Source organism: Cariama cristata, unplaced genomic scaffold, assembly GCF_000690535.1.
Source record: "Cariama cristata isolate BGI_N322 unplaced genomic scaffold, ASM69053v1 scaffold4929, whole genome shotgun sequence".
NCBI classification, from domain to species: domain Eukaryota; kingdom Metazoa; phylum Chordata; class Aves; order Cariamiformes; family Cariamidae; genus Cariama; species Cariama cristata.
In genome coordinates, this window is record NW_009635124.1 from 73,677 (window position 1) to 97,922 (window position 24,246).

General features: G+C 42.7%; 1 protein-coding gene across 1 annotated transcript in view; it reads right to left on the minus strand.

Annotated features, from left to right (window-relative positions):
• The window catches only part of LOC104167212 (pappalysin-1-like), a gene marked incomplete at its 3' end in the record, with an annotated part of 106,031 nt that overhangs the window by 69,452 nt on the left and 12,333 nt on the right, over nt 1-24,246 (minus strand). The window contains exon 2 of the mRNA XM_009707401.1: nt 9,529-10,597. Within this exon, the coding sequence (XP_009705703.1) occupies nt 9,529-10,597 (1,069 nt within the window). The remainder of the gene's footprint in view (nt 1-9,528; nt 10,598-24,246) is intronic.

A 24,246-nucleotide genomic window follows, 5' to 3' on the forward strand; every position in this document is an offset into this window, starting at 1 on the left:
CTTTGAATTTTCATTTGTACAAATTAAAGGTCTTGAAAATCCTCAAGAATTGCTGAGTTTCAGGGACTTCCATGCAAAGTGTACAATGTCGCTGCCATCGAAGGGTCGGTAGGGAAACGGTATGGGAGCCTCAAGTCCTCTGAAAACCAGGCACGGGATCTCAGCACTTACAGAACACCTGGTCTGAGGTTGCAGGCACTTACAAAACCAATGCCACATAACTTCAGCACTTTTCAAATTTCCCTAGGGACATTTCATTAAGATAAATTCTCCTTGCAAAGCTGGTAGGAATGATTTGAAAAACCAACAGAGTCTTGTGCCGGAGAAACTAACTATCACAGTTCCTCACTGAAGTCCTCAATTTATTGACACGACAAGGATATAGCATGAGAAGCAAATTTATTCCATATTATCTACTGGCAGTATAGCTCAAAAGATGCATTTTGAGGAAGCAGAAAGAATTTTATTCTCCAAAGCCTCGTAATTCAACCCTGCTGAAGCTGCCCTCACACAAATCAGTGATGACACATCTTTTCAACGTCTAGGGCCAAAATTATTTTTAAAAGCATTGCAGGTAATTGCCACTGCTGTCATTCCAAACCACTGCTGTTTCCACTATTCTACCATCGCTGATGTAACCCAACAAGTGTCAACAGCAAACATGGTCTGCTTCTGCAATTATTTAATTAACGGAAATAACACATTTCACAACAAACAGCTCACACATATTTATGGCCGTGACCAGATCTTTAACTAGAATTTACATGAGATGTTCTATGTTTCCAAGTTTGTTATACACTACTCAAACATCTGGGTACCTTCTAAAATAATTGGTCTGCAGGGTGCAGATTTTATCGATCATTTTCACTGGGGTGGATTGGCCACAAGAGCCTTTAAAACAACCGTAGAAAAAATTTGCCGAACCTAGTTCTCCTGAAGAATTTCAGAAAGATCAAATTAGGCCAAAAACTCTAATCTTGGTTCCAGTGGGGTCCCTTTTTAGCAGGGGTTCCTCTAGCAGGGTCCCTCCTTTAAAAGAAAAAGGAAATGAAAAATGAAAAACAGCACTAGGGAAAAGTTAAGCGTGTACTTCAAACTCACACATGCCAGGAAATTTAGAGTTAAAGGTGAAACTCCACCCTAAAGAGCTCCATACTGGAGATATTTCAGCGAACAAACATAACGTGTTCTGAAATACAAAGACCCAGTAGGGTGCACTAGGTATGGAGTTTCAGCCTTCACTCCAAATTTCCTGGCTTTTTGGAGGTTTATTAGAGCTTCATACCCCCAACATTTAAGTACGCCAAGAAGTTTCCTCTGCAGCTTACGCTGATGCTTTCGGAAGCTATGAACAAGCACTCCAATGACGTAGCCACCCATCCATTATCAATGAACCTGAAAACATTTTCTTGCAAATTTATGTTAATTCAGACTGCTGAAATTATGTGCAAACTAGGTAGTTTCAGTTGAGTTACCCTGAGAAACACAAAAATTGCAAATCTACTCAGAACAAAACTGAAGGACAGGATTTCATTGACCCCAGCAGAGCACATGCTCCTAATCTTCCTCCACGGTATGTGGGTCCCGTAACTCCGCTTCAGCCAGGGCTGCAATCAAGCAAACACAGAATTTCTTTTGACAGTATTGGTTTGTATTCCTGGTCTAAAACACTCTACTGTGTTGTGGGGTGGGGATATATCCATCTTACTTCTCAATGAATCTGGCTCTAATGGATAAAAAATGACTGTGGCTATCAGCATCACGCTTTTTTACAACACAGCTTATACGAACACGTTACAAATGTTGAAGTGGTTCCACCGTATCTCAGTAATCCTAAAAGATCTGTTGTGAGGCTCTGCATGACTGCATTTCTTGAGAGCTCTATGGAAATTATTACCAGCAACTCTCTGTAGCCCCCCTGATCACCCACACTCTTCCTCATTCTCCACTATGCACACAGAGAAAGTTTTAGGACTATATGACAATTTCAGTGGGTGACTTGACATCCAGCTAATAGAGAAGACATCACATGTGCTTTGAAACTGGCCTTGCTAATCACTGTGCACAAGCATATCTTAGTGGTGAACAGGTGTAAAAGTGATGGACAGCTCCACATTGTCCTGATCCTGGGGTGTCTGAGGGACAATTAATTCTTCTCACTGCAGTTAAGATAAACCAAGACATCCACTTCTTGAGTTTCCCCTAGCCCCAAACTGGGCAGAGGAGAGAGCGTGTCCTGAAGGGATGACCTGCCTTGGGGAAAGAAGAAAGGCAGACAGGGACTTAAAACATCACGAACCGTTGCCAAAGAAGTTCAAACAAGGGCCAATAGACACAGACCGTGCTTCATGTTGTTGCCTACAGATATCTACCTCAGCATCCTTTCTCCTTCAATCTTTTCCAAGACCTTCCTCCTGCCCATCACCTTTCCATTTAGTTAATACCCTTCTTACTCTGTTCCAGCTATCAAATTTAAACATACATACATACCCAAATCCCCTGACATACACTCCTCACATACCTCTGAAATCCTCCAACAGGCCAACAAACTACAAAAAAATCACAAGCTATGACTTCTTGGGAGAAATCTTTTTTTTTTTTTAATTAACTGATCAACTAATTAATTTGGGGGAAAAAAGGAGAAATTTTCAAGCTCATAAACCCTTCTTTGTATTATTCTTGTCTTTTTTTCCCTAACATTACTAACTGGCTTAAGAAAAGACATCCCCCCTGCTGCTGAAACCTGCCTTACTTGTAAGCTTCAGCCCTCCCAGCTACACCAAGAACATCATTGCTCTGAAAATCATTGCGCTGGCCCGCTATTATCTGTTTCCTCTCTTCAGAATTTGCATCTCTTTCCCCAGTCTTTCCATAACATCTACTGAAGCTGCAGGCAAGTCCTCTGTGGCATAGAGGTATTTTTCTACCCAAAAATATAAACTACTTATAGAAACTGCTGTTTTCTGAGTAATCACACTTTTGGGTTGGCTTTCTCCTCCGGCATTAAGTTCACAGATATCGGGCAAAGGCAGAACAGCTAGGCCAGTATTCACGCCTCTGCTCACATCGACGTTTTCAGCTGAGACTATATAAAGAAAATTCACCTTATCCTTCTCACCCCTTCTCCTGAACCCTGCGAACCCACTATGTGAAGGCACCAGTAATGCCGAGGGTTCGCAGGATGGTTGCACAGAGCAGCCTCCCCCAGGACACAGCACAAGTCAGCATCATCTCTTCTGAAAGATTTCTGTACATTCCCACTGGTAGCAATAGTGAAGGGATCATTAGGAAAAAAAAAACCAACAACTGAAGTACTGTTTGCCCAAGCCTAGCAATCCATGTGAGAGGCAAAGTCAAATGCATCATGTTCATGGATGCTGTAAATGGAGCACGGTGGAGGTGGCTGCTCCGTATTTCCCCAAGGGGCAGCTATTGCTTGCAAGAATTGGACTTAAATTCCTATCAGAAGTCTGAAAGATAGAATGGGAATTGCCAATGTAAGTATTGTACCTGGTTAAGCTTGCCACAGAAATAGCCTGTGCTTTGCATCTTTCTTTGTGTGAAAGGTGCAACCTCTTGAATTTACAGAAGGTTTCAGCTGCCGCTAACTAAAAAGGCAAAGGGTACCTCCCACCCACTACTGAAGAGAGGTTGTACACAAATGGATGTGGGAGAAAACCAGGGTGATTAACGCAAAGCCCCACAGCACTTGAAAGTGGCATGTTGGATGTGATCGAACTGTGCGTCTGTGTGTGAGACAGTGTAATTTGAATTGATCAGCAAAGAGAATAAAGATCTTATATACACTGCTATTTTTCAGAACATGGGAGGGGATGAGCCCACCTCGTTTGCTTAAACAGAGGCTGGTAAGGAGTTGCCGGAGAGCGCCTGCGGGGCAGCTGGTCCTGGGGGATGCAGTGCTGCAGAGCAGCCAGGGGCAAATTCAGTCCTTGCCAAACCAGCAGACTCTGTGCTTGCAAATCTTCCATGTGGGATACCAGAGCCAAACGGGTCTGCATTAGCACTGGAGAGTATAATAATACTTTAATCTATTGTCTCCCACAAGGATTCTTAATGATCTCTGATAGTTTACTCCACAGATTTTATAGGCTGTCTTCATTCCAAGCATCCTGCAGTTTGACCAGACAGTGATCTTTTTACATAATGGATAATATCCATGAAAGAAACCATGAGTCCTATGAGTCTTGGGGAAAAAATGTTTCCTGAAAAAAGCTGTTGGAAAAGATGACTGTGGGTCAAGCTAAATCGAGTAAGCTCCTACTGTTTCTAGGGTGTGCGATCGTATACATAGAAATAGTTTCTTTAGTACTGAAGTCCTGTCTATATCAGAATTCAATACTAGACTTATAAATGTCAGTTGCCAGCATGGGAACAGATGCAACTCCTCCCAGCTGATTAACATCCCTGACATCTGGAATAGAGGACAGAATAAACAGAGAGAACAGAGGATTTCCTGTTGGGACTTGGCTTTTGGGTGACAACTACCAAGATACAGCGACTCTGTCCTCGAGAGTGTTACCTCCCCACCTTCTAAACAGCCCTGGGGCTGGTAATTAAAGAACTGGACATTTAATGCTGAAACCCTAGACAAAAACTCGGGTATTTGCTACACGTCTGTCTGATACCTGTGTGAATGCAGGACTCCTTGATGTCAAGAGCTGCACAATAGCCTCTTCGAGGCAGGGGATTAAGTTCTCAAGCTTCCTGAACTGAAGAGCTTTGATGAATTTCTTCTGTTCTTTTTAGTGTTTAGGATTAGGTGGAAATTAGTCTTTTATTGGGAATCAAGGAGTATTTCTTACAACTCTTCTAGTTCCTAGAAAAGGGCATTAAGTATGCCTCCCTCCTCCAGACATATTTTGCAAAGAAGCCTCATGAAAAGATTTCCAGTGGAAAGGAAAAAGAGGTAAGAGGCTGATCTGATCAGTCTGGAGGAGCCCTGAAGCGCAGGCACAGCTCAGTTATCTGCACAAGGCTGACCTAGGCTGTGGATTAGCCAGCCACCTCCTCCTTCTAATGCTACTGCTGTGGTCCACACGGCATGGCACGGTGTGCTCTTCATACAAGGCTCTGCCATACCCACTGCTGTTCAAAATCACCACAGAAATCTCTACAAATTGTTCAAACATGTATTCAGAGTCTAATTTACGTGTGCCTGGAATTTTCCGATCCTCTTAATCTTCAGTGAGCTGATGTGACGGACGCTAAGCTTTGCTGATCTGCGCAACACGAGTGTTGGAAAAGGCCGGGATCAGCAGGGCACTGGGCTCTAGCTCTTTGGTTTGGTGTCACCCTGAGTCTGCAGGCAGGTGCTCTGGACTCTGGAGCTTGTACAGCTCATCCTGCCCCTTGTTTAGGTGGAGCAGAAGGGTTGCGGGAACCTTCAGGGCACACATGTGGATGTTGAGAAAGCCTGTCCCCAGGGTCAGCTATTCTGAGGGGATTTCCAGCAAGTATTCAGTAGATTGTATGAACTGAGGGAGTTTGAAGAGACTCCAGTAGCTTTTACTGTTTCAGGAATTTCATCAGCATTTTCCTAAGGCAGCATCAAGGGGAATGCTTTCTTATCTGTCCATGCGATCCTGTGGTGAAGGGCAAGCCCAATATTACATAAAAGGAACAGCTCAGTTAACCATAGCATGGTGCAAGAATTTGCCACATCAAATGGCACTTACAGAGCATGATTTCCTATGATCTCTTGCTCTTTGTTTCAAGTTTTTTGAAAAGGAGCCATGGTAGGTGTCACAAGCAAAAAGTCTTCCCTATTTTGTAACCAGCAATATGCCAAATAACACAAGGAATGTCTTTCTGGCAAGTGTGTTTATCCTTGCTCCTTCCCTTTGTACTGGGCCAGACTGTATGATCTTAGCATGTTTTAATTTCCCAGAATTGCAGAAATAAAGAAAAGCTGAACAATATTTGCAAATCTTGTGCTAGGACTAAATACATTTTGTCTCACTCTCATGAAATTAATAAAAAGAAGTGAGACATATTCTTGGATAAAGCCTGCTGTGTGGCTCATGATAACCAGTCCTTTGTTTTTTCCCCGTAGGCTATTAAAAAGAGGAGAGATGATCTAGTTGGTACCACAATGTTAACAGCTTTTCTGCTGAGCAGCTCTGAGAACAGAGTCCCCATCCATAAGTGCTGTCCCTCTGAGCTGTCCCTCTAGCAAACTTCTTTATGGATATGTCCCTGTACTTAAATCTCTATGGACCAACATCCCTGCTATCTGATTATGGCACAAAATCTCAGCTCTTTAGAGGTAAATATTTTTTGAGAGGTGCCAGAAAGAGAGGTTGGAAACAAACAAACCAAAAAACCCCATCTCTGCTGCTGCCATCAGCTCTAAAATCACCATAGTTGCACCACAATAGTGGCTAAGACACCATCAAAATACCTGAGCACTTTGTCCAAGTTGCCAGAAGGATCACAAGAAACTTGTAACACAGATTGGAAGTGTCTTGAACTTGTTCCAGTGATATCACATCTGTGGTTGCACTTAGTCAAGAAGCATCCACAGTTTTCCGTAACAAGACTCATAGCAACTCTGCCCCAGGATGGAGGCTTGATGGACCGGGACTGAGCCAGTCAGCAGAAGGAAAGTGACTGGAAGCAGATACATCTTCTTTTGGGGATGAAGAGGCACTGAAGAGGGTTCCTGTTTACAGCAGCATTAATCAAGCATTAGCACTTTTTGGTTGGTTCCAAAGGACAAAAGTATTTCGGGAATAAACTGTGTGGCGAACAGCTGGCTACAACTGCTGACACTAAGCATGTAGAAGGAACAAAACCCAGTAATGTCTGAAGGCCCCCCCACTACCAAGGAAGACTGTGAAGAGTCTTTACAGCACAAAGCTCAGGAAGCTGTTTATTGGTACCATTCCATCTTTTGTCCCCCCTTTCCTCACCAGACTGAAGGCTCTTTTCCCTTTCTTCTGCTATTGTTAGACTGAACTTTGGCAGAGGAAATACCTGGAATTAGATGTGAGCTCTCAGTGGCTGTGGAGATGTCTTCACTGATGTGGTGCAAGGCCTGACTAGAGGGGACCGAGGACTCTTTGCCAATGAAAGTGATGACAAGAGGGGCTAGTGATGTAAAATGGGCCCAGATGGTGCCAACTGAGTCACAGTTTTTGACTGAGTCACTAATTGGCACAGAAATCTCTCTCGGGACTATGCCGAGGGCAATACCAAAGCCAAACATAGGGTTTGAATCTTCACCCTTTTAGTCAATGAAGGCTTTCCTGCCAAAGCCACTGCCCTAAACCTGTATTTGTTAGCCTAAATACTCAAAGCAGTGTTCAGCCTTACAAACCTCATTGATAAATCCACAGACCTAACTGCTCTATTTTGCCATACTGAGTGTAAACACCCATCCTAGTGGTGGGTATGAGCTCAGCCTAAGCACATCAGTCACCAAACAAAGGTTCCAGAGAGATGGATTATCTTCTACTGCCCTTCCTAGTTTCATTGCCAATGATCAATGCTGCATTACAATGTCTGTGCAAAGACAAATGAAATCTAAATGTTGCAAAAAAATCTTTGGAGGATTTATGGATGTTCTCAGATTCTACACTGTGGAAGAGGACCTTCAGGCCTCCCTCGCTGACTTCAATGTGTCAGTCAAGAGGAGGTGCTTCTCAAGTCAAAATGAACATGTAGAAGACCTGTGAGCTCAATGCCGTAAGATGCCAGTCCTCCAGACAAGTTCAGCAAGGCGGTTGTCTCCAAAAGGAACATACAACTGCGTATGAAAAGCAACCATGCTGTGTTAAGGTAACTTCAGATTTCAAAGTTTCTTGCTTAGGTTAGTGCAAGTACAATCTGTGCAGCAAAAAGACTTCATTTGAAAGAGAAACATCTCTGTACATCAGAATAGCATTAAGGCACAGTCTTAAATCTGTCAACTAAAATTTACAAGGCTTTTCTTGTTTCATTTTGTATGGGTATTATGCTGGTCACAGAACAAGTGATAAAAGGGTACTATCAGATTAAAAATAATGTATTTTTCTAAAAATTGTCATAGCTGTTATAGCTAACACCTCGAGTTCTCAGAGCTACGGTGTTAAAACAATCCAATTTGCATTATGCCTCTGATGGTATTTGTTTAGTTGTATTCCTCTGCAGTTGAACAGTATTAAAAGATTGGTATTTTTCCTTTCAATATTTTCAATCATTAGTATTTCAAGTATTTCCTCATTTGAGCTTTGTTCATGGGTAACTGACTGAAGTCAAGCTGAGGATCTTTGAAAAAGGCGAGGATTTTTTAAAAAACAACCTCATTGGAGTTTAAAAAAAAAACCCCAAATCTGGGAAGGAGGCATTTCTTTGCAGCTTAATTATGCATATTTAAAGCTCCAGTAGAGCTGATAATGTTGTTTAAAAACTTCTCTCTACTAAGGAAGTTACAAATATAGCCTGAATTGCTATAATGGAAGGAACTCCAGAACATCTCACACTTTCCTTCTTAACCTGAAATTCAGTGTTGACAATACAGGATGTTCTGACCACTGAGAGGTTTTCCCCCATGACTCCATGGACTGCCCTAAAGAAACTGTAATGTCAGATACAGACAACAGCATTTCAGCTTTAACCTTCATCTTCTGTGTGTTTATATTTCTAACTCATTCACAGGGAACACTTTTGTACTTCAACATACTAACTCTTATCTGAACATGACCAAAAGCAAGTTGGAGTAATTGTAGGTATGTGGTACTCAACTGATACGAGTTATTCAAGGATGCCCCTCTTCAAACTACAAAACAAGGAAGCCTTTAGCTGAGGATCGCAGGATTTTATAAACTCACATCCACCCACAGAAAGTTGCCATGCCACTTGCAATGAAGTGGCATTACCCTCATTTTCATATATATATAAAAAGGGGCACAGAAGAGTTCAATTACCCACAATGTGTGCAACAACACTGCCAGGAACCTGGTACCCACCTTGCTCCTCATCACCCACAGACTCAGGTGCCCCTCTGCAGCAGTGCTTACAGAAAGCTGTACTCATAGCATTAATATAGCATAACCTACCTACCTACCTTCCTTCAATGAAGTCCTACAGAACTGAAGTCTACCTAAGTATTTATGTTCCGTTCCATGCCTGAGGGGCTTTTCCCTCTCCAAATACATATGAGCTTTCTATGACATCCAACCCCCACTCCTAAAGGTCTGTAGTTAAAATAAACTGTGCAATGCTACAATATACTGCTCATAACCAACAACTAATGGGTCTCCCAAAGTTGGCTGCTTCAGTCTTTAGCACTAACTTTCTTTAGCCTAGATAGAGATTACCAATTCAACGGTAAGACGCTGTTGAGACCATTACTGAGATTACATTTGGATAACTGTAATGTGAGCCAAATACTAAGAAAAAAATAATTACAAACTCTAAAGCCCATAATGGCAACAACACAAGGGTTCAACAGCCAGCAGGCTGATCAACACCTAGGCAGATGTTCATAAATATGATCATAAAAAGCTTGTTTAAGAAATTGCCTACCTGTAAGGAGAATAAGGGTCAAAGCACGTCTTGGTGACTTCTGTTATCTCTGGGTTACAGCATTCCCCACCATCGAAGTTGTATCTCTCGTAATTACAATCCATGTCACACACCCCATTCTGCTTCTTCTTGTTGAAGAGTGTGTGGCGTACGTGTCGGCAGTCTCCGCCATCGTACCCAGTCAAGGTGTGGTTACACTCAGGATCACAGTTCTCGTCCCCAATCTTGCTGATATCACAGTTGGCCAGGATGAGTCGGTGGCGAAGAGAGGAGTTCTTCACCTCCAGCACCTCCAGCTCCCAGGTGATGTTATAGCGGCTGAAAGCCTCATTTAAATGCTGATGCTGGAACTCAATCTGCTGCTGGCTGACAGTGGGGTTCTGGTGCTTGTCATCATAGAGATTTACCACACGGTAGCGAACAATTTTGTTGCGGCGGAAGCTGGGGAGCTTGTTGTAACTGGCAATTACATCCGTGTTATCACAGACTGTCTGTCCGCAGAGAGGAGGGTCTAGGCTGGTATCCAGCAAATAGCCATGATGATAGCTGAACTTGCTCTGAGGACTGCTGCCATCCTTCATGGGAGACCAGGTGTTTTTCACATTCAGTAAACTGTCTTGAAGAACTAGCTGAGGTAGAGGCATGTCTTGTCTGTGAATTGCCTGGCCCATGTCCAACAAGATCTCCTTCTGAGACCGGGCTGTCCTCCAGAGGCTGAAGTGCTCTACATAACCCCGATAGTTCTGGTTCAGGGCATTTCCTCCAACCATGAGCACCTTGCACTTCAAGGTCAGAAGACTGAAGATGCTGCCCACTTGCTCTCCACTTGTGGCCACCTGGGCACCATTCACATAGAGTTTCATCAGGTGCCCATCATACGTGGCAGCCAGATGCACCCACTGGTTGGGGAGGTAGCTGCGATGTGCTGCAATGGTGGTTACTTTGCGAGCACGGTCCGTCTTCAGAGAGAAGAAATAGCGGGGGTCTCTATTCCCCTGGTCGCTGACGGTGTTAATCCCCAGGACCCATCCTCGGTCACGGGACGTGTAAGAACATTTGTCATATAGTCCTATGTGCCCCCAAAACAGAAATATGAATAAATAAGGATGACAGAATAAAGAAATTAGTCTTTAAATTGTATAAATATATCTCTCTCTACGTATATACACACACTCACCTACATATGTTAGAAAGTTAGTGCACAAGAAAGACATTAAATCATCTACTGCATGATTGTGGGAGGTCATGTTTAGACTTGCTATTAAAGGTGAGGATTTGCCAGTGGCATGTACAAATGGGATTCCCCTTTCCCGACCAAAGAGCAAAACTCTTTTGCAAATTCTCGTCAGCAAAATGTTGTAGTGTGCATTTGGTTCTTACCTTCACTCAAGCCATACATCATTGATAGAAAATAAGAACAGTCTTGAGAAGCAATCCTTGGTGATCTCTCTCATACCTTGTACCCCTGAACCCTGTATCTAATAATGTCCAGAGGAGAAATAAGTATAAAATCTAAGTACTGCACAGTTTGAGAAACACTGAGCAGCTGCACTAAATCTGATAGGTTCAAGCACCCAAATCCTACAGAGAGTGAATGGGATGTGTTCAGACTACCTTCAAATTCATACCCAATAAAAACCAGTAAGGAAATGGCATACACTGGTATGCTGGATGTAGTGAACAAGGCTTATACCACACCAGGAAAGAGCAAGAAACATACACGGATGGACACACACATTCAGAGAGGTTCCTGCCACCTCACACGCACACTTACTAACAATTTGGTGAACCGCAGGGAATATACACTAATGACTTCTCTCATAGAGAAAGTGTGGATCCACACCTAAAGCTCTCCCCACCAGTCTTCAGACAGCTCCAAGCGGCTGGAAGAGCCCACTCCTCCTCAGTTTGGGACACGAGGTTTGGCAAGTTAAAGACATACATTTCCGTCTTTCAGTTCTCAAAGGCCAAGGGCTGCAGGGACACCCCTCAACTGAAAAAATAATCGTTAGAGCCTTCAGCACCAAATGGCCTTTCTACTATCAGCACACAGAAAACAATCCTTCCCCCAAGCCTCCACTTCCAAAAGCCTAAACGAAAATCATAAATCTCTGACAGTTCAGTCCTCATGAAAAGACTAAATATCCCCTTACCTCACCCCTGCACCCTAACCCTCCCAGCACTACAACCAAATAACATCTTCTGCTTCTGACTAAGTTGCTCAACAGCCATCTGTTAACAATCACTCATTAACAGTGCGGTCTTGTCTAGTATCAACAGAGCAAAGGTTACAGGAGCATTCACTGTATTTTTCCTCCCCTCTCCCAGCACCCACCTTCCCCCCTTTCCTCACACCCTTCTTCCCCCTCCTCCCCCTGTAAAAAAAAGTCTTCTGATGGGAAAGTTAAAAAAAATTCAACAGGCCTTTTTTTCTGCATGCTGGTATTTTGCTAGGGACTCTGAGCTCCCCCTTTTCCTGTTTCCTTTGGAAGAGAGATCCCAGGGTTCGGAAGGTAATGTGTTTATTCATCTGTAGGGCGCACTCAGTTCAAAACCTTGTCGAGACCAGCTTCTAGTTTATACTGCTACTTCTGATCACAAGAAAGGAGAGGAGGAGAACCAGGGAAGAAAAAAACAAATATGCTAAAAAAAAAAATGACATTTGCTACGATGGATATTTACCTGAGAAATTCGTGATAGGAAAGCCAAAGCTACCAATGACCTTCTGGAGTCTGTTTTTCAAGTGTTTTATTATTTTTCTTCACGGAATAAATACTTTCACAAAGCATTCATTTTCAGATGTATGAGAGCCGTAAATATCTGCATTTTTATGAACCTGAAATGAAGGTATTGTCCAATGACACCGAGTGGATAATACTGCAGTGAATGAGAGGACAGATGGCAAGACAAGTCCCTCTTCCAAATATGCCATAAAAAAAGAAATTATAAAAATCTCAACTTATTGTAATAAGACCATTAGGGCTGGTCAGATATTTTGTAAGAGAGTTTTTGCTTGCCAAGAAATGCCAACATGGTGAGAGCAGAAGAAGTGATGCAGAAACGGGCTAGTCCCAACAAATCTCTCTGAGAAGCTGCTGGTCTTCAACATGGCGAGGGGAACCCCAGGGACTCCCTTGGCTGTTTTGACTGCAAGCGTAGAAGTTCAGCCCGTCCCAGTCACGCTCCCCACCACCTCCTGCCACCCAGCGACCGAATTCTCCAGGCCTGAGGACCTCAGGGCAGCTGCACACACAACGGCTGCTCCACCTGTTCCGTAAGGCATCCAAGATCCCTGCTGCTGGATGGACGGCTGGAAGTCCTGGAACAGGCTTCTGGGGTCTCCAGCTCTGGGGAAGTCCACCACACAGTCTTTAAGGGTCAAGTTTTTTGGCTTTTTGTACTGACCGGGGCTGGAAATATTCCCCCCAAAGAGCTAATAAATTATTGTGGAATGGAAATTCAGTTTCCTAGCCAGCATTAAAGAACATCTTCCTCTCTCTCTGAAATGCTGCATGATGCTAGTGATTGACCTCAGCTGAACAGATGGAGCTGCTGGAGGAATACTACAGAATAGTAGCAATCCTCCCTTGCCTTTGAGCATTTAAACCCTGATGTGATGCAACATGTCTTGAGTTTGGCTCAAACAGCTGCCATCAATTCAAGATTTACAGGGAGCCAAAGGAGGGCAGAAAAAGAAAAAAAGCAGTGACAATAGGGACACCACTGAACATGCCTGTATGAAAGCTGCTGAACTAAAACAGTCTACTATTCCAGTTCCTTACATTTTCTAGTTTAGGGGAAAGGTCATTACTGAATCTGTATGCCACGTACAGTATCCTTTTCTCAAACTTTTACTATTACAGACATCCAACTCTTGATGAAAAGATGGATTGAACAGCAAGACTTGTTTTATTTTTAAGAGAAAGGAGAAAGAGTAAGAAAAGGGCTAAGAAACCCACTTGCAAAGTCGTACCAGTTCTTTGTGACCTTCTTTTGCTTGTATGCTGTACCTACTTTCCCAATCCTTCACTTACTTTTGGCTTTAGACTAAGAATCCTCCGGCTAAGGGAGTGTCACTTTTCTGTTTTGTCACCAGCACAATGAAACTCATTTCAGCTGGGACTTCGGATGTCATAATAAAAGAATTTATTACTTCTTCTATGACAACTAATAAAGGCAAAGCCATTGGAAGAGGGACATGTGAAATAATTGCCAGAACTTCTGAAAACTGAATAATTTGATGTTTTCACAATTTATTTCAATTTAGTAAAAGGTTCCATAGCCATGAGTTATTTTTCAGACATAATTAAGAACATTTTAAACAAGAGGAGGCCTCTTTTACCCCAAACAAGGCTGTTCTTGAGCAAAATCACCCCTTACAATGGTTGACACTCTGAATTTCAAAATGCAGCTGTGACCACAACCAGCATTTACACGGAAAACATACAGAGTTTAGATTCTCATTTGCACTGAGAATTCTTTACAATAATGTGGTAAAGGACATTTTTACCTACTTAATAGCCCTTTGCAAACCAAGAGTGGTGTAAAGAGGCCTCATGGTAAGTAAGACTCTAGCCAATGACTGCAAAACCACAATTTGGCGAATATGCCTGAAGCTTCTGAGCCAAGAAATGGTGTGAAATAAAACTGATGTTTGTTTTCCCCACAGCAATTAGATTAAAAAAATATGTACAAGTTTCATACAGCAGCAAACAGTTTTCCACACTTCTGCTTGCCTTGAGTTGCTAGAAAGGGAAGGAGCTACAGCTGAGAAGAATACTGACAGCCCTTCTAACTCCTTAGTATGAATCATTTTTCTCCCTGTAAAGCTCCTGTTCCTGAAACCCAAGGGATTAAAATGGAATTTTATCTTTTATTAAAAAAAATAAGAGGTGCTAGTTCAACTTTCCAGTAAAAGGCATTGGTAACCTTCCTTCCCCGCAAAGGAGTGAGTCACTTTTCAGACAGCTCCAGAGAAGTGCCTGAACAGAGCAAGATGCCACGTTCCCGTATGCTTGGCCAGAGACAGGCTCTGATGGCCCACGAGGCTCCTTCCAGTCCCATGATGTTTGTCCCTTATAGGAAAAGTAAATTCCTAGGCATCAAAGGAGTGGGCAAAGCTGGAAAATGAAACTCCATAGGCCAAACATGGAAAACCAGAAATATAGTCTCTCTCTTTTTTTAACAAGTGAAATCTCAGTTCTCTGGCTACTGACCCACAACTGCTCCAGTACAGAACTGGGGCCCTAACCAAGGCCAGTGTATGATTTACATCTCAGTTTGTTCTCAGGACTTCGCTGGGGACTTAAATAGAGCCACATCCTCGCTTGGGCCCTGTGTGCCGAACAGGATTTGGCAGCAGGAGCACAGTGTGTAGCATCAGCTGCTGAACTTCTGCAAGAAAAGTCCTGGGTGAGGACACAAGGCATTGCTGTAACCGAGCTCGCGACGCCGAAACTGGAGCAGATGTTTATCAGCAGCAGCCACAGAGAAACGGGAACTCACAGCTCGAGGCTGTGGCTGCTGGAGTCACAAGTAGCACTCTGTGGGCAGAGTTTGAAAGAAGAGAGACCGAAGTATCCCATGCAAGCAGCTGCAATCCACTTTCATATCATCAATAACAGACTCCAGGCTTCCCTCCCTCCCTCACTTCAGTGCTGTTTCTTGCATCTTGTTAACAGCAATCTTCCCGGTAATCAGCCCAGCCATAGAATTACCTAAGTATTTAATTCTTTATGCAGAAAAAGTTTCAAAGTTTCCCCACTTTGCTGAGCAGCGGGGAGCAAAAAAAAAAAAAAAAAAATGTAAAAAAAACACCTTGTTATGCTTTCCTTTCCAGGAGCTGGAAAGGCTGGGGGAAGGGGAAGAAGGAGGTCAGTTTGACTTTGAACACATCAGGTGTGCTGCACAGCCCGTCACAGCCGCGCAAGGCAGAATGGAAAACAGCGCCCTGCACTTCTGAAAGTTGGCCGTGCCTGTTTTGCTGGGAGACTCCAACCAGAGGTGACAGGACTCAGTTATGAAAGGGGAATTTAGGTCAACAATCAAAGCTGCAGTCAGGGGGCCCAAGAACAGGGAGCTAAAGGTTGGGGCTGTTTTTTTCTTTAGCATGCTTTAATCGTTTAGTATCAAAGCACAGAGAAACGCTTGAAAGAGCAAATATTCTACAGGAACCTATAGAAAGCTTTTATCTGTCCAGAGGAAAATAATTAAACCCGACAGATTTGGGTTAAGTATCCCCATGTTCCATGCAATTGGATAAGTCAGCGAAGATCCACTGGAGCAGTTCTTGAGTTCTGCACTGGATATTTCATAGTACGACATTGAACCCAATAGAGTTTTACAAAGAGGAGAAATAATCTCTCTTTTCCTTCGCTGTGCTTCCCCCAGCCCCCACTTCCTTCCACAAGTTAAATAATTCAAAATCCAAAGTACTTAAGGCAACATCTCTGTCTATACCATTTCCAACACAGCTAAGAGGCCTCCTGAGGTTGCCCCCTGAGACAAGGAGTGGCTCAAGCAAACCACCTGAGAGTTGCTCAGGTGGCAATGTACTACTTAAGCAAGCAAAAAGGGGATGTTTGCTGCTGCTATCAATCTAGCTGAATTCACATCAGATATTATCATTTACAAGCTATGCAACGGGATTCAGATCTGAGACAGAAGGACGGGGTTCTTTTTGTTTTGACATGAAAGACAACATTTTCACCATGTAGAAATACAGAGTTTAATATAGCTATGCCTATTTAATATTGAGAATTTAGCCCAAGGCTTTTTGCAGTATCAAAATCTTTATATCATGCCATTCAGCATTAAATTAAGCATATATTCTGTACTATTTCTCACATTCCCAGTCACTCATATGCTCAATGAGATACCCTGAAGCCTGAAAATAGGGAGGTGAGAACAACTAAAACAGCAAAACATGAATTTGTAGTGGTTGGTTAGTTATGAACATTACATAAATCCGTCCCTTCTGATAACAAAATCATGTAGGCTGCAACAGAGCAGCCACTGGCATGGACAATCATATTAGTGACACTTCACTGAGCCTATTGTGAGAATATACCCGCTAACAGTATATAAGTGCTTACTGCAAATAGATCTGGTAGGCTGGGGTTAGTGAGAAATTATTAGATTGCGAGGATTTGGAGGTGTAAGTGAACACACAGCAACTGCATAACCAGATGGCACAGAGGAGCAAGTTTCAGTCCTTGCAGTATTGTAACAGGGTCATCCTCGGACCGGGTATTGCGTTTGCAAGGGCTCCATCATATACAGTATCAGCATAAACAAGTATTAGTGGGAAGGCTGGCTTCTTATCTAGATCTCCCTAACCATTTCACAATAAAGTTGCAGAACCAGTGCAGACTGGTACTTGGTTAACAAACTGTGGCTGTTTATGATCTAAAAACTAGGTTTAGGCGGGTTTTTAGACGGATAGCAAAAAGCACATCCTTTGCAAGGGTCAAACTTCAGTCCCTGCTATAAAGTCTGGGACCATGGGAACATTGCAGAGAACAAGAGTAAGGATTTTCTAATATCTACAAAACAATTTATTTCTCCTGCCTTGTTCTCAGAAACAACTGAACGTTTTTGGTTGAAACGTGGAAAACCAGTGTGTGTCCATGTTATTAGAGATGATCATAACACATGCAGACATAGGGACAGTATTAAGATAGTACAGGCAGGCTTCATTAACTTAACTTAACTTAAAGTCATAAACTCCACAGCCATCAGCATGTTCCTTCAGAGAACTGCTGGTGTATGTCATAAATATGGAAGGCTTTGCATCAGGCTTGATTCAGACAAGAATTCGGGTTGGTGGCTGCCAGTTTTAGACACTCTATATGGCCCACTGATAATAAAGCAGAGTTTAGTATTTACAAAACCCCAGATTTCCTTCAAATATAGGGAATGGAAAGCCCTCAGTAAGTTTGTTGGTTTGGCTCAAAAGGACCTTAACACACCTCTCAACTTCCAAACTTATCTATGCTCACTCATCAGCAGAACCAGGTTACGAATTAACCATCCTATTGTAGCTGAGGCAGTGTATTTACCTTTAGAGAAATCCAGCATTAACGTCATTCTCAATTTAAAAGCAGATGTTGCAAAACACACAGATACATATCAAGAGACATGCATGAAAACCATGCGTCTTTCACAGACGCATGCACAACACACACAAAACTGGAGGCACATACGAACCTGCAAAAAAGGACATCAATACAATGGCACCGCCAGCAGAAGGGTTGCTCTACACACCCAGGTGAAGGTACCCAGCAACATGCTTGGTGGAACATACGTTACCTCTGCTTCCACGTCTCCTCCTCCTCCTCTCTGCACTATTAGCCAAATACTGGTTAGCTTTCAAAGCTCTACAGAGAAATTTACTCTTGTGCATGCTAACACGGAGTGGCTTTCCTCCCTTTTGTAAGACTTAATGCTTGAGAGCAAACACAGAGAGTATCTTCTATGGAAGGAACAGACACCAAAGGACCATAACTTCCAGGCAATCTAAATGATAAAGTGGCATTTCTGGGCTCCTTTTAGAAAACAGCAGAGAGAATTGATCATAAACTGGGTCAAGATAGGTCAGCATACCTCAGAGCAGATCAGATGGCCAGAGCATCCCAGGAGGAAACATTCTCCTGGAAGGATTATTAGGGGCACATCTGTGCCATCAGATGACCGTACACAATACCCATCAGCTCACTGGGAGTTCAATACGGCATTTCCTTTCAAAACGTGCTTTGTGCCTGACAAGCACTGCAAGTCAATCAGCTGCAGCAGCGGCCGAGCCTGTAGTCGTGCTGGAAAAACGCCCGACACGCTGCCCTACGGAACCCCCTCGATGGCCAGAAACGCGGAGCAGTGAGAAGGGGAGGTCTACGCATGAGATTGCTTGTGGTGCTGATCAAAATACACAGCCAGGATTGAAGAGGAGACAACAACACAGCTTGTTTTGCTTTTTAGAATTCCCTTGTCTCTGACCTTTACAGCAGCTTCAGGGCAGCACTGGAACCAGCTGAGCAGTTACTACTCCCAGCTGCAGAGAGAAGAGCTTTTACACCATTGCACAATGCAGGCGTGTTTGGGGGGAGGTTAGGGCTAGAGAACAAAGAAGGAAATCTAGTGGCACCTAAATCAAACGTTATGATCAATGAGGGAGCAGGAAGGGGACCTGGGGAGCAGGGACAACCTTACAACCTTTCCAGGATCAGACAGATGGCCAACATCCACATTATTACAAAACCAAAACAAAAACAAAAAATTCCATGAATGCAAACTAGAGCACCCTGCGAGGAGACTGTAAAAATCACATCATGATAGCTTAGATTTGTCTTTGTAATTGAGGGGCATTTCCACATGAAACAGTTCTAGTTATTTAATTGGATTTTGACAACATTCTCGGGCAGATACTTTGTGAGTGCAAAACTGAGTAGTTCCAGTGCATTTACACTGATTTATACCATGCAAGGGCTTTGCTTCTGTGAGAATTAAATATCTTATTCTAAAAGGATCTTATCCAGACTCAAATATCTTATTGCATCCAGCTTTCCCATATGACTGCATCTTTCCTGTACTAACAGAAACAACGAAGGAATTTACCAACCTTAAAAGAAACGTCTCCAACGCAATACACAGAACAGCATGCAAGAACAGCAGGCAGAACGGCGCTGATTGTGCCTGTTTTCTGCTGTCGCTTTTGAAAGGGATCCGGGCCTTCTCCAACCATGACTATTTCATGCCTCAAATTCCCTGCTCCATACTTGCCTACAAGTTCCAAACCCATACACAAACCACAGAGATATTTCTGCTTTCAAGAAAACATCCTGCTAAAAAAACCTGCCTCTCTAACATGATATAACTATTATAGTATGCATTCCAGATAGGCTGTAGCCACCACATACTAACCTAAGTATATAATTTTAGAGTTCTATTTTTCTGCTCAGTTTGAAACCAATTTCATTTGTTTTGGTATGATTTTCCTCCTGGAAATACCTGAGCCTCTGAGTATTTCTGCTCTACAAATATCAGTGATTGCTTGATTTGTGAGCACAAATAAGTAGACATCTAAAAGAAAATTCTCACACAGGTACTCATAATGTCTTAGAAGTGCACAGAAACAAATTCACACCTATTAAACTGAAGGCTGTAGCTGAAAATTCACCCTTTAGTTCTTAAAGGACAAGATGGGACAGCGATGGGCAAACCTCCAAAAGGTCATAATTCTACTTCGCTTTCCATAAGCGTTGCCAAAGTCAAATGCTTCTCAAAAGTAATTGACCTTCTCAAGTCTGGGAGAAAAATGTAAAAGAAACAAGCTACCTTGGAAGATTTTTGGCAATTCTTGTGTTTAGCAGAGCAGCAGGAAATATCGTATGTCCAACCTTTCTTATGTTATTTCAGCCCTTCCACTTCTGGTTAAATTTGGAACCAAAGAAATGAAGAGTAACAAAATAGCATGTACACGTACTACTTTCTCTGTGCGTAGGCCTGCATGTACACGTGCACATGGGTTTGAGAGAGCAGACCGGGGCATTTTGAGCACTTGGCTTAAATTTGAATTTTGAGGAACAGTTTCCAGCTGGGGCTGGCTCAAATGAAATGAAATCCTGTCTCAGAACACTAATTACCTTCGATAGGTCTTTGGTCTATATTTTCTGCCTGCAACTCAGCCAAAGTCACAGGAATAGGTCATTTCAGCATACAGCCTACATACCCTTCTGGACTGCTGTTCTGCCCTGAGACAGACCACCCAACAAGGAGACGACAAGCAAAAGTCACCCCAAGCTTATTCTCTGCTTTCTTACTCACTTCTTTCTTTTTAATGGTTGTCTGCTGAGTTAGCTTCACAGTCCTGACATTGTCAATGCTCCAGCTTCCCGAGGGAAATCTTGATTTTGCTCCCCAAAGTTTGTATTCTGGAGGTAAATTCTTGGCTTCATTGAAGTCAACAGTAAAACTCTTACTACCTCCAATGAGAAAAGATTTCAGGCTTGTTTTTCAGCTTGTTTTCAGACTAGCACACTGGACTGTTTTGGAAGGGAAAAGTCAAGTCATTGCTCAGCACACCATTCTGGTTAAAGGTGACAAAACGTAAGTAAGATTAAGAACAGCATATGAAACTGAGCCCAACCATTCAACTATAGTGATGCCAAGGAAACACTACAAAGAGCTGGAAATATAATTGTGATTAGAAATATCCTACCATTGTCAAGAAGAATCCATAGAAATACTGGAAAATTCAAAGATTTGAAATTAGCAACCTAGTGCTACCTGTGCTTTACTGTTGGCTTCAATTATTTTTGCAGTAAGAACTGAAAACCCCACGATAATCTGACGTTAGAAGCACTCAGACACAATACGAGTGATGACTGAATTAACACCTCTTTAAAGACCTTGTAATTTGGAAAAATACTGAATTTTACTTAGAAAGTTATGGGGACAGATATTCGACCATTCTACTCAGAGTTGTTTTTCAATGACTGGCTAATCTCAAGGCTAAACTACTGCATTTTCTCTCTGTTCTGAAGTTGCTTAGTCTCCATGTCCATCCATTGGATTTACTCATATCCTCTATTATCAGATTAATATTCCCCAAACATATACTTAAAGATCACAATGATCAAGTCACCTCTTAATCTTCTGAAGTCAAATACTTGTTACAAATCATATAATTATTGTCATTGTTAATTTTTTTCTGTAAATCCTCATTCATACAGCATCCTTCTTAAACTGTAGACACCAGAACTGGACAAAGTACTTGAGCAGCAGCTACTGCAGCGTCAATACAAGGATAATACCACCTCTCCAATCCTGTTCAATGTTTCCTTGTTTACATAGCCAATGATGACTCTAAACCTTTGGCCACAGCATCACATTAGCAGCTTGCATTTACATGCTTTATCTATTCCAACGGGCAGTTACTTCTACACGTTTAGCTTGCAGGTGAAAGACCCTTCCCCCACTATCCATCCTTTACATATGACCTGCCACCCATCTTTCTATATGTATGACTTCACCTTTGGCTTTATTCTAACGCATACTGTTTGCATGTTCTCAAGTTTTGAAAACACCCAAATGAGAGTCCTGTTTTGGTCATTGTTTACCACTCCCTGAACTCTGCAACATCTGCAAATTTTATCAGCACTGATTCTATGTTTTCTTGCAGGTTGTTGACAGAAAATATTAACTAGTAAAGAGCCAAGATTGCATTGTGCTGAATAGGAGGGAATGTGGCCAGAGTCACACTGTTCAGGCAACAGCTCTGTTTTTCAGTAGGGGAAAATAAATACCTGTGATACTCATGAATACGCGCTTACACAAGTCAAGAGAAAAAAGATGGGACAAATAGATAAGTAGGAGATTGGCAAGATATGCCTCTGTCTTTTTGTGTCTTTGGCATCCCACAACCTCAATCTTCTCTTTATAGCAGCACAGCACCGCAGGGACGTAGTGCAACCCTGGCCAATGACACTTCTTGGCTGAGCATTTCTTCTTTTTGGTACAAAGGAGTGGCATTTGCCATTTATAGCATCATACATGATCAAAGTGCTGCACTGATGATATTACCTCATCCTTACAAACAGCATCTCTCCAAGGGCTGCTGAGAACCATTATCTCACCTTCACAGATGGAAAGGACAGAGGTGAAGGCACCTCAGAGCAATTGCAAAGCAGCAGCTAAGACCCCAGAGCAACCTGCGCACCTCCAACCACTACGCCACAAAAGCAGCAGCTTGAATTAGCAGAAGAGGGAGCCTGCTTCTCTCTCATGCAGCAGTTTCATCACTGCTGAAACAAACACCCTTTCTTTCTCCCAAAGCATCTAATTTATCGCTGAAGGAAATCTCTGTTCACTGCCTGAAACTACCAGCCAAAAAGAAACCTCTACCCTTTGCAACTGCCTCTGTTTTCTTCTTTGCCAGCTAGTCTCTGCCTCTCCTTTCCTTACAGAACATCTTGTTGCAATGCCGTTCTATAATAATTTTCACATAAAAACGTATGCCTTGTCAAGCTTGCCTCATCACCAGTGTTTGACAAGTGTCAGAGAAACCCCATAAAAGCCAGGCTGCGAGTTTGTCAGTGCAAAGGACACCATGTGTTGAACACATTGACAGTTCTCAATAAATAGCATCCCTGCTATGAACAGCTGGTTGGACTGCTTGGGTTTGGAAGAATGTTGGCCACATTGTCTACTTACGTGCATCCTCCTCAATGATGCACAGAAGATCCTGTGCATGGGGAGCGGAAATACATCACTTCCAGAAGTAGTATTTTTTTAAAAAAATGTATCTGAATACAAGTTTAGATCCTGACTCAAGGTTTAGGACCAATTTCAGACACACAGATGTGCAATAAAGTTTTGGTTTCTTGATAAAGGTGCAAGAGATATCTGTCCTGAGGGGAGGAAGGTGAGAGATGGGTGATGGTTGGACGACCTATCCTAATCTTGTTTCCTTCTTCTCTATCTCTCTCTAATGAATTACATAGCTCCCATTTAATTTGGTGCCTCCTTAAGTACCAGAGTATAGAAACTGTTCACTCAAACAGTTTGGCCTTCACAGTGTGAGACAAAACACATGGTTGGAGCAGAAAGGCCCTTGCCTCTCTGCCTCTGCCATCAGCGCTTGAGGCAGAGGGAAGAGTTTGGTCCAGTGCTCAACCTCCTACCACTGCAAGGTGTCTTTCTCCATGACTGCAAGTGCTCCTGGCCCTCCTTTGCTGCCAAATCTCAAGCCTGCAGAAACCTTTGGAGAAGAAACACAGACCTCCCGTGGTATCATTTTGCCTCTGTGAGACACAGCTACTTTTGCTTCCTAGCTGCAAGGAAATATCCTACAGGAATTAGGGTTTGTTGACCTCAGCTGGAGAACAACCCAGGCTGAGGAATAACCATCATTGACCCTAAAAAATCAAGGCCTATCTCTGGCCTGTTCCATGGAGCCTGCAGGTGTTTGGATAGAGCCATTTTTCAGTAAAACTGATGGTATGCTGATGTTTAAAATAAAGTAAAATAACCCCTAGCATTACAGTGTATAGCTGAAGACCACCCCTGTTTGAGCACTGCCTCTGATGTGACACAGAATGTAAACAGTCTGTTTGATTAAACCATCTCTAGCAAGAGGACTTTGGGGAATTCCAGTCTTGCCCAGCGCAAAGAGCAGAAGATACTCGGCTCTTCATTAATTCAGAGCTCTTCAAAGGGCAAGAATGAATTGCTCATCTTTCCTCCTCAGAGAAACTGTTGGAATTCTTGGAGGAAGCTCACCAGTATAAATCAGGTCCATGTCCACCACCACCCCACCCCCTCTTCTTTATTTAATCTGTTCACAGGCAAAGGGATTGTGCAACAACTGATAAACTTTGTCCATGCTGCGATCTGATATGCTCATTTTTGATTGTCTTCCCCCCCATTGGGGTGGGAGCTGGAGAGACCACACTGGAATAGTCTTACAGATAAGGCTATTAATTACATGACAGAAAATATTTGTACAATAAGAGAAACTGCTCTTTCAACAAAAGGCAGCAGATAATACTATTTTAAACCATCACATTTTAAGGTACAGAGATTCTGCCAGCACTGAAGACCTTTTGCAGTACATCTAAAACCTCAAGGCTCTTAGAACTAAAAGTGGGACCACAACTTTCACATCTATTATACCTGTAAAAACTCCCTTATTCCCAATTTCCAAAGATATTCCTTATGGAA